The sequence below is a fragment of the Platichthys flesus genome, chromosome 18 (assembly GCF_949316205.1).
Source record: "Platichthys flesus chromosome 18, fPlaFle2.1, whole genome shotgun sequence".
In the NCBI taxonomy this organism is placed as follows: domain Eukaryota; kingdom Metazoa; phylum Chordata; class Actinopteri; order Pleuronectiformes; family Pleuronectidae; genus Platichthys; species Platichthys flesus.
Genome location: NC_084962.1, coordinates 14,927,899 through 14,940,481, shown reverse-complemented (window position 1 = coordinate 14,940,481; position 12,583 = coordinate 14,927,899). Strand labels below are relative to the sequence as shown.

General features: G+C 45.9%; 1 protein-coding gene across 3 annotated transcripts in view; it reads left to right on the top strand.

Moving 5' to 3' along the window:
* Positions 1 to 12,583, top strand: part of LOC133973310 (pleckstrin homology domain-containing family G member 1) — a 58,808-nt gene that overhangs the window by 25,887 nt on the left and 20,338 nt on the right. For 2 of the 3 annotated variants that reach the window (XM_062411077.1, XM_062411079.1), the window contains exon 2: positions 10,025 to 10,590. In XM_062411077.1, the coding sequence (XP_062267061.1) occupies positions 10,025 to 10,590 (566 nt within the window). Of the gene's footprint in view, positions 1 to 283; positions 658 to 10,024; positions 10,591 to 12,583 lie in introns of those variants that run through there. The other variant, XM_062411078.1, reaches the window with a different exon arrangement.

Below are 12,583 nucleotides of genomic sequence, written 5' to 3'. Positions count from 1 at the left end.
AGAGGAGGAGAAGCAATTGACAAAGATGAGAAAAGAAGAAGGGAAAGAAGGAGGGGTGGGAGGAGAGGAGGCACTTGATGTGGAACTCCCAGCTTCTTGTAATTTGCTGCTGGGGGAGCGGGAGGAGGAGTCAGGGGGAGGGGAATACCCAGCAGGGAGGGAGCAGAGGCCATTCACTCTGACACACACACACACACACACACACACACACACACACACAGAAACACACATGCAAAACCTCACACACTTGCACACAGTTGTTGCCACAGGACAGAGGGAGGGAGGGAGAGCCGTGCGGAGAGAGGAGATCCTCAGCGAAGTGAGAGGAAAGAGAAGAAGGGAACATATCAGCCGGAGGAGTGTTTGTGTGTGTTCAGGAGGAAGTCAGCCGGAGAGAGAGGGAGAGCGTATGGTCCTGTTTATATTCCTGAGGAGTGGACTGAACGTCTACTCCTGCGAGAGAGGACACATAATGACTGAGAGACTTTGGGAAATCTAAGGGAATTTTTTTTCCACTGGGAATATTATCTGGAATACTTTTTGGATAATGTGAGATGCCCAGCAAATCCTCTTTCTACCCAGATCTGCGCTTTTTAAAAACTCCTCTGTCGCTCCCATCTCTTTGAAGGAGAGACTCACCAGCCACGATGCCAACTGGTAAGCAGCAGCTGTTAAACTTACACTTTTATTTCTCAGGCTTTTACGACAAATGTTTTCCTACATCAATTAGAGACACTCAGACAAGTTTGAAATGAATCTGTGATCTTGTGGGATTTTAATTTGGCTTCCAAGTTGTTGCATTTTAGAACCAAACCCTGATTTTCTATTTGGAGAAATAAACCATGCACATTTGTAAATTAAGTTTGTAAAGTGGTTATTTTCTAGTGGCCAAACATTGGACAACAGGCGTGTAGATATCAGATCCACTCACGAGTCTCTGATGGTTTTTTGGCGTTGTGTCTTTCGTGTGTGTGATATTCTCTTGCCTCAGCTGACAGCGCTGTGTGAAGTGTCTCTGCAGCTTGCGTCTCTCAGCAGAGCGGCTGTATGACCAGCGTCCTCGGGGTTGGTTTTCTCACCCCTGGTGTCGAAGGGAGCGTGTTTGCTTTCGTGCAAACTGTTCACAGTTTCAAATCCCAAGTGATGCTGAGATGATGACGTACAGAGCTTTGTGCTTTTCTCTCATGAGCTTCATGTTTTTATATATTTTATTTTTTCTGGCACCAATAGATCAAATTGAAGGTGGGTTCAACGGGGGATATGCAAGGTGTGTCTCTGCCTCTGTGTTTATTCAGGAACTGAGAATGGAAACTTGAGAGAAGCCAAGACTGCCACAAACCCTCTCTTCCTGTTTCCAAGACAAACAGATTAAGTATAAAATAAAAATAAAACACCTTTCCCCTCTGCTGTACTTTAGTTTGCTATCTCTTCATATCTGCTGAAGCCAGCACGTGTCAGTTTCCTCATGCTGGGTGTTGGTTTGACTCGGTGGTGAGATGCCATTCTGCAGCCTGTGACCCAAATTAGAGCCTTGAGGGCAGCAGTTGGGGGGGTCGGGGGGGCTAGAAATGTGGAAGGAGAGGAGGAGGAGGAGGAGGAGGAGGGAATAATTGCTGTTAAGAGCAAACTCTTTGGTTTAGAGGTGCTGGAGACAATGGAGCCCTACGTCCTCCTCCTTACACCCCTCGTAGCTCGGCCAGTCCTGTGGGAGGACATCTGCCCCCCCGCCCAGAAACTGCATCTCCACAGATGCTGCATGGCTGGTGGGCGGGGCCAGGTCCTGTCGGAGTAATCTAAACAAATCAATAGTTTTTCCCATCTCAATCTCACGCCTCACCTTCCGCCAAAATGCTGCACGTAGAGGCTGTGTAAGACGGAGCCGTGCAGGCGGAGGTGGATGCAGAGAGTTTTGAGCTTTTTCCTCTGGGTTGAAATCCAATCAGGTCAGAGAACGAGGCTAGTGTGTCGCCCTCAGAGGGGGAGCAAGGGTGTGTGCATGGAGGGTCGCATGGGTGTCCCATGGGTGGGTGCGAAAGCCTGTGTGTGTGTGTGTGTGTCTGTCTGTAAATAGGGGGGTGTGAGCTCAAGGGGTGGACATTTCTTTTTTTCCCACAGAGGCGACTACGCAGCACATTCCTCACTGATGTCCCCAGTGTCAATAACAAACAGAGAATCTCCGCCTGAGACTTCTGCTCACACCCCATAAACACGACCTGCCGATAAGGAGAGAGATTGTTAAATGGCGTTTAATCAATAAAAAACTTTACAGCGGCGCCAAAAAGCCATTTGTTGCTAATTAGCCTCCCGGCCGTGTGTGCGGTTACACACATCATGTTTTGTGAGGCTGTGAAAGCCACAAGAGTCTATTAAGTCACACGTCAGGTTTAAACTTCTGTGTGTATCACTCGTGACGTGTGTTGACATGTTAGAAAAACGCTGTCATGAGATTGTTGCAGATTGTGCGACTTGTTCTGCAGCTATATTATAAAGGAAGGATGCTTTTTCTTTCCTTTTACCTCTCGTCTTTCTCCCTTCGTCATCCGACACATCGGCTTTATATAGAACGTCCAGGCCGGTGCAGGTCTTTGTCACAATCCCCCGCCCTCTGTTTTCAACTCCATCCTCCCCATCTCCGTCCCTTTCTTCCGCCTCTGCTCCTCCGCAGTTGTTCGGCCGCGCTGTGAAATCCTGAGTGACATTTTAAGGTCCTTAGCGTCAGTTGAGATCAAGCCTGCGTCTCTATCAGAAGTGGCCTCAAGTGGACAGGGTGGAAGACGTGAGGCCGTGGCTAAACGGACAGCGAAGACTTTCAGATGCGTCATTGTGCCGCGGGGGATCGGCGCAGGCTGCAGGGGACAAATTGTCTCGGCCACTTTAAAATATGAAGGTGTGGGTGCACGAGTGAATACACAAGTTTGGGTTAAAGTTGTGCCACTAGCGTAACTGCAGCAGGGTTAAAGTTTGACAACAAGCAGGATTCTAAATGAGACGGAGCGAGTGGGAAAAGGAAAAGGAGAAAGAAGCAAGGGAGTGGGTGGTGTTTGACCTCTGGCTTTTCCTCTCATCTTTTCTTCCTACTTTCATTCCTTCGGGTCCTCTCCTCCTCATTCCTCACACATGTCCTCTTCTCACATCCTCTCTCCTCAACCAAGAAGCTGGTGAAGACGAAAACAAACATTTTCATTCCGGTCTTGTTCTTACAGGACCCACCATTCATCAGATTATTATCAGCGTCTGGACGTTTTTCAGGGCTGCAAAGTCAGCAATAATCTGCACGGCACTGAGCTCGGCTGCCATCTGGTCGCAGCATAAACACAGAAAACACACACACAAGCAAACAAGGTTGATTAAAGGGCCGGTGAGCAGAGTGTGTGGTCATGATCCCGTCTGGTTAACTCACTCCTCTCTGGGAATAAAGCCTCGGTCATTCATGCCAAGTTTTAGGTCTTTTCAGGATAAATATCACAGCTGTTAAACTCCAACTGGTCTGTGGCCGAAAGGTGAACATGGATTAAACTGATCAGCATGGATTTGGTTTATACTCCTGCCTTGGCAAGATCATTTCCAGCCTCCATGACATCACACGTGCAAGTTTACTACGAGCTAATTGTTAATTTGTTTTTGACTTAAATTAGCTAATTTGTCACTGGATCTTCCAAATGCCTTCAGGTCAACTTTTATACAAATCTTAAGATCTGAATCTGCTCCTAGAAATTGATCCCACTGAGTGATGTTACTTGTGGTTATATTGGGGTCCAATGTGTTGATTTCATGTCATAGTAAAGTATATATTCTCTGGTCATGTGTTTTGCAAAAAAGAAAGACACCAAACATTTGCATGAACATGGTAAGATGCAAGATTTCATCGGGTGTATTTTAACTCTCAAAGGTTGTTTCTTTACGCAGATATGAGGCATCTAAACTAATTAAGAAGATTTAAAACTCTCTGAATTACTATGTCTACTATGTATATTAATAATGAACAACTGTTGTGATATCCTCTTGTGTGTCTGTACAATCACAGTCCTGCGTTCAGAAGGAGTCTCACGAAAAGGGAGTGTTCTGAACACATGTGCTCCCAATGCAAATATGAGCCTTGGTGGTCTGTAGCCGTATACACAAGCCGGCCTTGTGTGTGTTTTTACATAGTAAAGTATACGCCTGGCGAGGGATGGTCTGAGCCCAGAGGAATGTCCTGCGGTGCTCACATGGACACAGCGTACTTGGCGGACCAGCTGAACATTATCTGAGTTTGTATGTGTAATAGGAAGATGGAAGAAAAAGAAAATAGCGGGGATTGAGATGATGGCAGGATTTACATCTGATTGGATCTGTTGCAATTGGCAAGAAGGGAAATTGGAGTAGAGGCGATGAAAGGAAGGAAGGAGGAAAAACAAAGAAAGATGGAGGAGTGACTGACAGCTTGTTGTGCTGGTCTCTCCTCACTGATGTCAGGGTGTTGTTTTCTCTACCTTCAGCTCTTCAGTCGCACCAGAAAGTTCCACAGTGAACTTCTTTCATTCAAGTTAGTGGCTGGTGATACAGTGGTTCGTGCGGTCGCTCCCATTGGTTGATGGCAAAATAAATGTGAAGGGGGCCAAGGTTCAGCGATCACCAATGAGATGCAGACGATGCTGATACAGACCCCAATGAGAAGGAAATTTCAACAAGCAAATGCACCGATGTGGGCGGTTGCATTTTCAATTGAGCTGTCCTACCAATCACAGACAAAGATGTCCAACAATATCTTGTCAAAAATACATTTTGTTGTGCTAAATACTGGTGCTGCAAATTTAGATTTTAAGTTTACATTTAGTTTGTGGTCATTTGATAATAGGCTATTTGTACATAATGCTCATAGCATTGGTTTAAAGAGTTAAAGCCAATTTAAACTTTTGGGGATTTGTGTAGCTTGAAAGGTGCATTAAATGTACATGTTGTTATTGGGTCGACAATAGTTTCTAAGGACCCTGGATCTGTCCATGTATTGGTCACTATAACGATTCTCAGGACTCTTTACCAGCACTGACTTCTTTTGTCTCCGAATCAGCCAAACCAAGTGGGTATCGTCTAAATTCAAATTCTTTGATTTTCCTCTGACTTTGTTTTAATGGCCGAGGGATTCTCCCTGGTGCCAGCCTCCTCCACACGCTACTTGTGTTTAAAACGCCAGTGATTATAGGGGACACTATGTGGGTTAAAATAAACACAAGGTATTTTTTTTTTGCAGCTGCTCTGTATCCAACATCTGCAGATGACATAATACTCAGGATTCATGGGATGTTCACGTGTCCATTATAAAGCACTCACTGGGCTGTTTGACCTGTCTGAGCCACTTGTGAGGCTCATCAGGGCCGTAAAGAGACCCGGGTCCTCACAGCTGTTTGCTGACCACTCTCAGGATGAAGGGCTCTTCAGGTGGTCGTAAAGCGTGCAGTGGAAACTGGAGAAGTTAAGTGTAGCATGAGTCATTAAACCCGGGCTAGACGGGCAGAGGGGCTTTACCAACCTGTTGCACTGACTGAGGGGATGGAGAGGAATGATCAGGTGGCAGTTGTAGCAAGTGGTCATGTATGTGGATGTAGAGCACAATGGCTAGAAGCAGTTTATAACCCTGGGGTGTGGTATGTGCTGTATATATGTAGCATCTGCATGTATTTTTTAGTGTTTGTGTTTTGTGAACAAGACACTGACCAAAGATTTAATTTATAGATTTAATCGTTACTTCTTAATTTGTGGAATATATGTTGTTTTATGCTAAATTTAATCATCAAACTTTATCTATTAGCTGTTAGAGCGTGCAGGAGGCAGGAGATGAAAATCCTGCTGCAGAAAACACGTGTTTTGTTTTACAGCACATCAAAACCAGCGTCGGCCACAAAAACCTCCCAAATCTCGTCGTCTGTCCAATTTTAAATCTTTGTTGGCATCTTCTACGTGTCTTACACCTCAGTTTCGTGTCTGTTGTGTGAATCATCATCAACACGCCCACTCACTCGCTGGAAATTTGTAGGAAATCGTCCTGCTGTGTTCCTCACATGGGCACACTCAGATGTTTTCCCGATATTTAACCGGGAGATGGAAAGAAAAGTTTCCTGGAATACGTCTGGAGGAACTAACTCGGACATTTGCGCTCACACATCTGGACATTTTCATGAAAATGGCTTCAGTGTGTATCTGAAAGAAGCTTCTGCTTGTTGAATCTGGTTCATCCAGAGTTGTTTTGTGCCATGGCGCTAAGATAAGTGCAGGTTTATGAGTAAATGAGTTTGCCCTCACCTACATAGATGCATCCCATAATCTATACTGAGAAGAAAAGTGTTGAGGCATTCTGCACGAGCTGGTGAATATGAGTCCTTCAAAGGGTGACGATTATATAATCTTTAAATGATCTACTGCCAATACATGTGTTAATCAATTTGTCATCCTCTTTTAAGTAATCAGAATAAACACACAAATATTTACAGGTATTTCCTTGTTCTAAAAATATAGCAAGTACTTTGCCAGTATTTTTACCATCTGTGTTTATCGCCTGCTCTCTTCTCAGTCTGGTTCCTCCTGGTTCTCGCTGTTTTCCCTCCAGACGAGTTCGATCATCAACATATTAAACTTCTTAGGGAAGCGGCCTCGGCTCTTTGGGGGCTTTTGTTTTCAAGTTAAATGAAAGCCAGAGATTGAAGACAGGTTTTGCAGCCTCTCTGTGAATCACCCTCTCTGTCTCCTCTGGCACACACGGACATACAACACAAACACATGGACACAAACACACACACACACAAACTCACAAACAGGGGAGAAAAGTTCCTAACCTGCATGCTTAGGCTCTATAATTAGAGATCGTTTACAAGGATCAGGTTGAACATAATCTGGACAGGAGCTAACCAAAGCCAGTCCATCTTCTCCGCTCTCTCTCCAACTGTGTATGTGTGTGTGTGTTTTGAGTAGGGTGTGCAGGTTATTGGTGTTTGTGTGTGTTTGTGTGTGTGTTCAAGAGCCAGTTCACCCAGGAGACGGCCACAGCGTGCCCCAAACACGAAGCCCGAAGCTGGGGAAGGAGGGGCTGGGCAAACATGGGATGGCGCAATCTCTCTCTCTCTCTCCGGGATGTTTGGGTTTCACTGCAGACGGAAACACATGGTTTTCTCTGTATTTGTTCTTTAAGCCTGTGTGTGTGTGTTTGAGTGTTGCACGTGCACACTGCCCATATCTAACTGATGTGTGGACCATTAGGTCATTCCTTCAGGTAGCGTAATCTTCAGTGATAAACCTAATGCGTTTAGAGCGAAACGCACACGGGATAGATTAACATACACACCTGTTATGATAAGGACGTGTAAATCACAGATTAGTCAAAGGGTGAAGAAACCGGTCAGTTATCCATTAATGCCACTGTGTGTAACGTAATAAAATCCTTTGTGTATTGTGTGTATGATGACTCTTTAGCCGTGGGCTGGCGATCAACAAGCCAGGGATGTTGGTTTCTCTCTGTGTGTGTGTGTGTGTGTGTAATGTTTTCACCCACTGGACTCTCTGATCTGTAATTGTTAAAAAGTGGGTCAGACTGGGGGAATGTGAGTATTTGGATGGACGCACACGCACAGTCAATCGGCGCCCAGGCCTGTCTGAGGAACACACAGTTTCATGCCACTCCAGCTTTTGGACGCTCCAGTTCCTCCCGGCCTTTTCTTGGCACGCCAGCGGAGCAAAGTTGAAGCGAAAGCTGCGATTCAGCAGGAGCCTCGACCCATTGCTGTTGTTTCTTCAAAGGTGTAATTCAATACTGTTGATTTTACATCCACAACACAATATAACCAGGTATTGGCTTCATTTGATTTTTTCCTCTGAAAAACACGTTTGTAATGGTTCAGCAGAGACGCACAGACTCGTGGGCCTGGACCTGGCAAAGAGATATTTGTGATGTTTGGACTCGTAGCTGCACTCGTCAATATTTTGATAGTCGCAATGAGATCAAGGGACTATTCATGATCAGGACCAGATGAGGGCGGCTGTGGCTCAGGGGATAAAGCGGGTCCTCCACTAATCAGAATGGCGGTGGTTCGATTCTCATTGCTTCTCATGGCTCTGCCGACTGAAAATAACTGTTTTTTTAGTTTAAATCCTAAATGTAGTAGCGCTGCATGAATGTGAGTGTGGATGGTTGACTGTGACTTGTACTGTAAAGCACTTTGGGAGGTCGCTTGTTTTCATACCACCAGTAACCACAGGTGTCGCCAAATTAACCAGGACAGAAACCTTTAAGATTGCCACTTCAAATTCGGCCAACTTTACCATAATAGATATGTCAGGTATTCGCCAGAGCTTATTTAAATTCTAACTCACAAGAGAAACATACCGGTGTCCTTTGTATCTTTGTGTTGGTAGTTTTCAAACGCAGCCCTGTGATCTTCTCGACACAGACCAGTCTAACCAGCACGTCTGCTGCTCTCTGAAGAGGTGTCACCGTAGCAGACAGACCTCCAAGGTGAGTGGGCATGTACCCAGGATTCTTTGAGCTTGTCCTCAGTTTCACGTTTCATGTTTTTTGAACGTGAGCGTGTGATCTCCGGAGCTTTGAAGTGAGACGGGTTTTTAAAGCTGAGCTGGTGCTGCTGGCAGAAAGAAAGAAAGAGAGAGAGGGAGGGAGAGAGTGACTCTGTCCTATAGGGCTCTGGAGAGCAGTGTTGCCACAACACCGGTGCTGCCGGCTTTCTGGTGGAGCGGGCTTTGATTATAAAGGCCGGTGTCAAACTCCCACTGAGACGGTATGAGGCTCTCTCATCTTGTCCTCCCCTCGCCTGGACACTGTGTTTACTTGCTCCCCTGCACTTCCCGTCAAAGCTGCCCTTTGAAGCAGGACCCTGGAAACCGTTGAGGGAAACTTGGGAGCGCTCCTGTCCGATACGCTGCATGTGTGGTTTCACTTCAGCCGGCCTCGCTGTGGGGCCTCGGGACTCAGTAATCATATCTTAACGGATCTCTCCACAGACCCAAGGTTGAGAGCCAGTTTGGCACCGCGGTACGCCAAATGGACTCCTGTAGTCGCGCACACACACACACAAAGTTGTGTGTGGAATAGGGCTCTCATTCATGGCCTCAGTGTGGAGTGCCCTCTGTATTACACTAAGCTTGTCATTAAACACGAGCTCTTTCTGTATTCCGCTGGAAAAATGCTGAAACACAAACATGCACGCACACACAATTCAAAGTCTAAAGTTTACGTTAGTTGTGTGTGTTTGGAGTTTTCACCAGCTCCTTGAATATGAAACATTCGGGTTGAACTGAGGACAACTGTGAGTCAGTGATCCTCCTCTGACTGCCGGTCATTTTGAGAGTTTTTACTGTGACTCTGTTCCTCCATTGATTTACCTGCATGTTTGACACGTTTGTGAAAAGAAACTTAACAGTGAACAGAAGATGGAGTCTTGGCCCAAATATTGGCCATTGCCCTCAGATGGTCTCGAAGGTTGTTCATAGACAAACTTGATAAGTGAGAGCTGCAAATAAAATGTTACAGATTTTAGTTGTCAGACAACCATTGCGAATGCAAGGTATTGGGCACTTTCTAGTCCAAATAAAGCCAAAACTTAGTCCTTTTTTTGCCTAAGTTTGACAGTGAAAGGCCCCAAGAAGTGGTAGCATCATTGGTCCAGACAACATCATGTATTCTATGTGCAGCCTTTTATTTAGAAACACTAGGACAAGAAGTCTGTATGTGCCCAAAGGTGAAATTGAGAGGCCATTCACCTTTTGCTTCTGTGTGATTGGCCGTTATTGTGCCTTGTTCAGTCATGAGTCATGTTAACCTTTTTCTGCTGAACTGCTTATTTGGGTGGAGCCGCCTGTAACAACACCCCCGCTACGGCATTGTGTTGGTCTCACTGAGATGAATGAGCCAGCTGGTGTTTTTATTTCACCAGATCTGTTTGTCAGATAACTGCCTTAGACAACTTGATCTTACTAACAATATGATATAACATATTTGGCCATGAATCTGATGTTTGTCTTTGTCTGGTTTTCACTCCAGATGATTACAACTACCTGCCTGATGTGCTGCCGCCCCTTCCTGAAGTCCCGGACTCCGGCTCTGTCCTGAGCTCCGTCGACATCCCGGCCCGCTGCCTCCGCAACCCGGCCTTCCGCTACACCTCCTCGCGTTACTGCTCCGCCCTCAGCATGGACTCGTCTCCCGACAGCGCCGAGAGGCCGATCAGCTACAGCTCCACCTCGTCGTCGGCCTCCTCCCGGGACAGCCACTGCTCCCTTGGCAGCCGCTCCACCCTCGTCCCTGCCCCTCACTGTAACCCGGTGGCCTCGGACCGGGACTCCGGGGCCATCCGGTTGGAGCTGGTGCCGGCTCGGCAGCTGGGATGCGGGGAGGAAGAGGACAGAAATGACAGAGGGATGGACACAGGGAGGGGGCAAGGGAGACAGGGCACCGAACAGACTCCGACAGAACATTCCGAGCCGGGGCTGAGTCCTGTGGGAGGTGAGCGGACGGGGCAGGGACCCAGGACATATGTGGACCGAGTGGTGCAGGAGATACTGGATACAGAGAGGACATACGTCCAGGACCTGCGGAGCATCGTAGAGGTAAGGGACAGAAAAAACAAAACATAACATAACCTCTGCAAGAAATGAGAAGCAGAAGGATCCTACACATGGGACGGGTATAAGATATCAAAGGAACAGTGCTTTTGGCAGCAGATCAGATGTGAGGCTTTGAACGAATTCAAGGTTACTCAGATTATATCAGCTCCAAATGTGACCTGTCAGCTCTCCCCCAGGACGGGTCAATCAATTCATCTTTAGGATTTTGTGTGAATTTAACTATAGTTATGGTTTAGATCGGGGAAAAAAAAAAGTATACAAATCCATAAAAATCTATGAACTGATCCGATACATGTTTGTAAAATACATTACTTACACCAAGATAAAACTGCAATCTTCTTTTCTCAGAAACAAAGGACAGTTGTGTTGTTAAAATATTTTCTGTTAGTGTAGCATTAGCCAGAGCTGAATTGTGGGCAAATTTGCAATATTTCATCCTAGAATGTCCTGGCAACGTGTACATGTTGTACTGGTTGCACTGGTATCGTCAGTACTCAATATCGGCAGATATGCAAAGTCCGGGTATTTGTATCTGAAGGCAGAAAATGGTATCAGAACTTTTTGGCTTGTTATCATTAAAACAGATCACCCCCTTTCATATGTAAATGTTCTTTCTTATTTTTGTGTTTAATGATTCTTTAGAGACTTGGGAAACAGCAATTCGGTACAATCCAAAGAGGGGAAAAATATGAAAAAAAAAATCATCTGAAGAAACGTGTTTATCATTAGAGGCAGAAATTCAAATAAGATCAAAAGGTTTGGGGAATTTTTAGCAATCCCATCTTTTCAAGGCAAACCAGTGACTGAACTGAGATATTTCCTTGCTGACCCAGTTCGGCTCTGAGCTGCAGTGGGACGTCATAAACGTGCTGCAGTCATGCGCCTTGGTCTCTTCAGGAGGAATATGGGGTTTAATTTACCAGATAACAATCATCCTTTATGTCATTGTGGTTTTCCCTCACACACACACACACACATACACACACACGTGACACATGCAGCTTGTTGCCTGCAGCGAACCTTCAATCCAATAAGGTCACCTGTGTTTGCAGGCGGGGTTTGGACCGAGTTACACGACACCAGAGCTTTTGTGCTGTGGGCAAAGGCACACACACACCCACACACAGAACCACACAACTTTTCTCTTTTTTTTTAAAGTGCACACACACACATACTGTATGCACACACACTCAAATTCACTCCCTTTGTTAAAGTTGGCTTTGAACTGCGAGGATACACATTGCCTCCAGTCAGGACTTCAGAGGCTTTGTTTAAGCTTGGGTGCAGTGGCTTGTACCAAAGGTTGCTCTCCTTTCTCTATTCTTCTTCTTCTTCTTCTTTCCTTTCTCCTTTCAGCTCTTTATGATTCTGTGGAACGTAAAAAATTATATTGTGCATGCACGAATGTGCAACACACATGTGACATGTGTTTTGCATTTGTGTCCTGCAGCTAAATTCGAGTTGTTTGTGGTGTAAGATGCATTTGTCGAAGCCTCATTCACATTTTTCCACATCTTTCCTTCCCAACCATGCGCTCCTGGGTCAAGGGTTGTGTGTGTGTGTGTTTTCCTGTGTGTGTGTGTATGTGTATGTGCGTTTGTTGTATAGGGTTGAAAAGGTTCATACGAGGGGAAAAAGAAAGCAGGATATTCATATTCCCGAGAGACAGGATAAGTAGAGGGAGAGCAGTTTTGGTTGTTGTGGCTTTGGCCAGTCACCCCTGATCGATGTCCCACCCTCTCCTGCTCCTCCTTCCGTTCCTCCCCCTCTTCAGGAGGTGAGGAAAAGGGGGGAGACAGAGAGGAAGGTAGGAAAGGATTTAGGTCTGAGATAACACTGTCCAAAGTAGGTTAGGAAAACACTGAGCAGAGCTTAGGAGCAGCACTTAATAACCCTCCACTGCCGCTCTCCTGCACATCACCTACCTCCATTAGTGCATCAGACCACCCAGCTCTGGCCAAGCACTTTGGAAGAG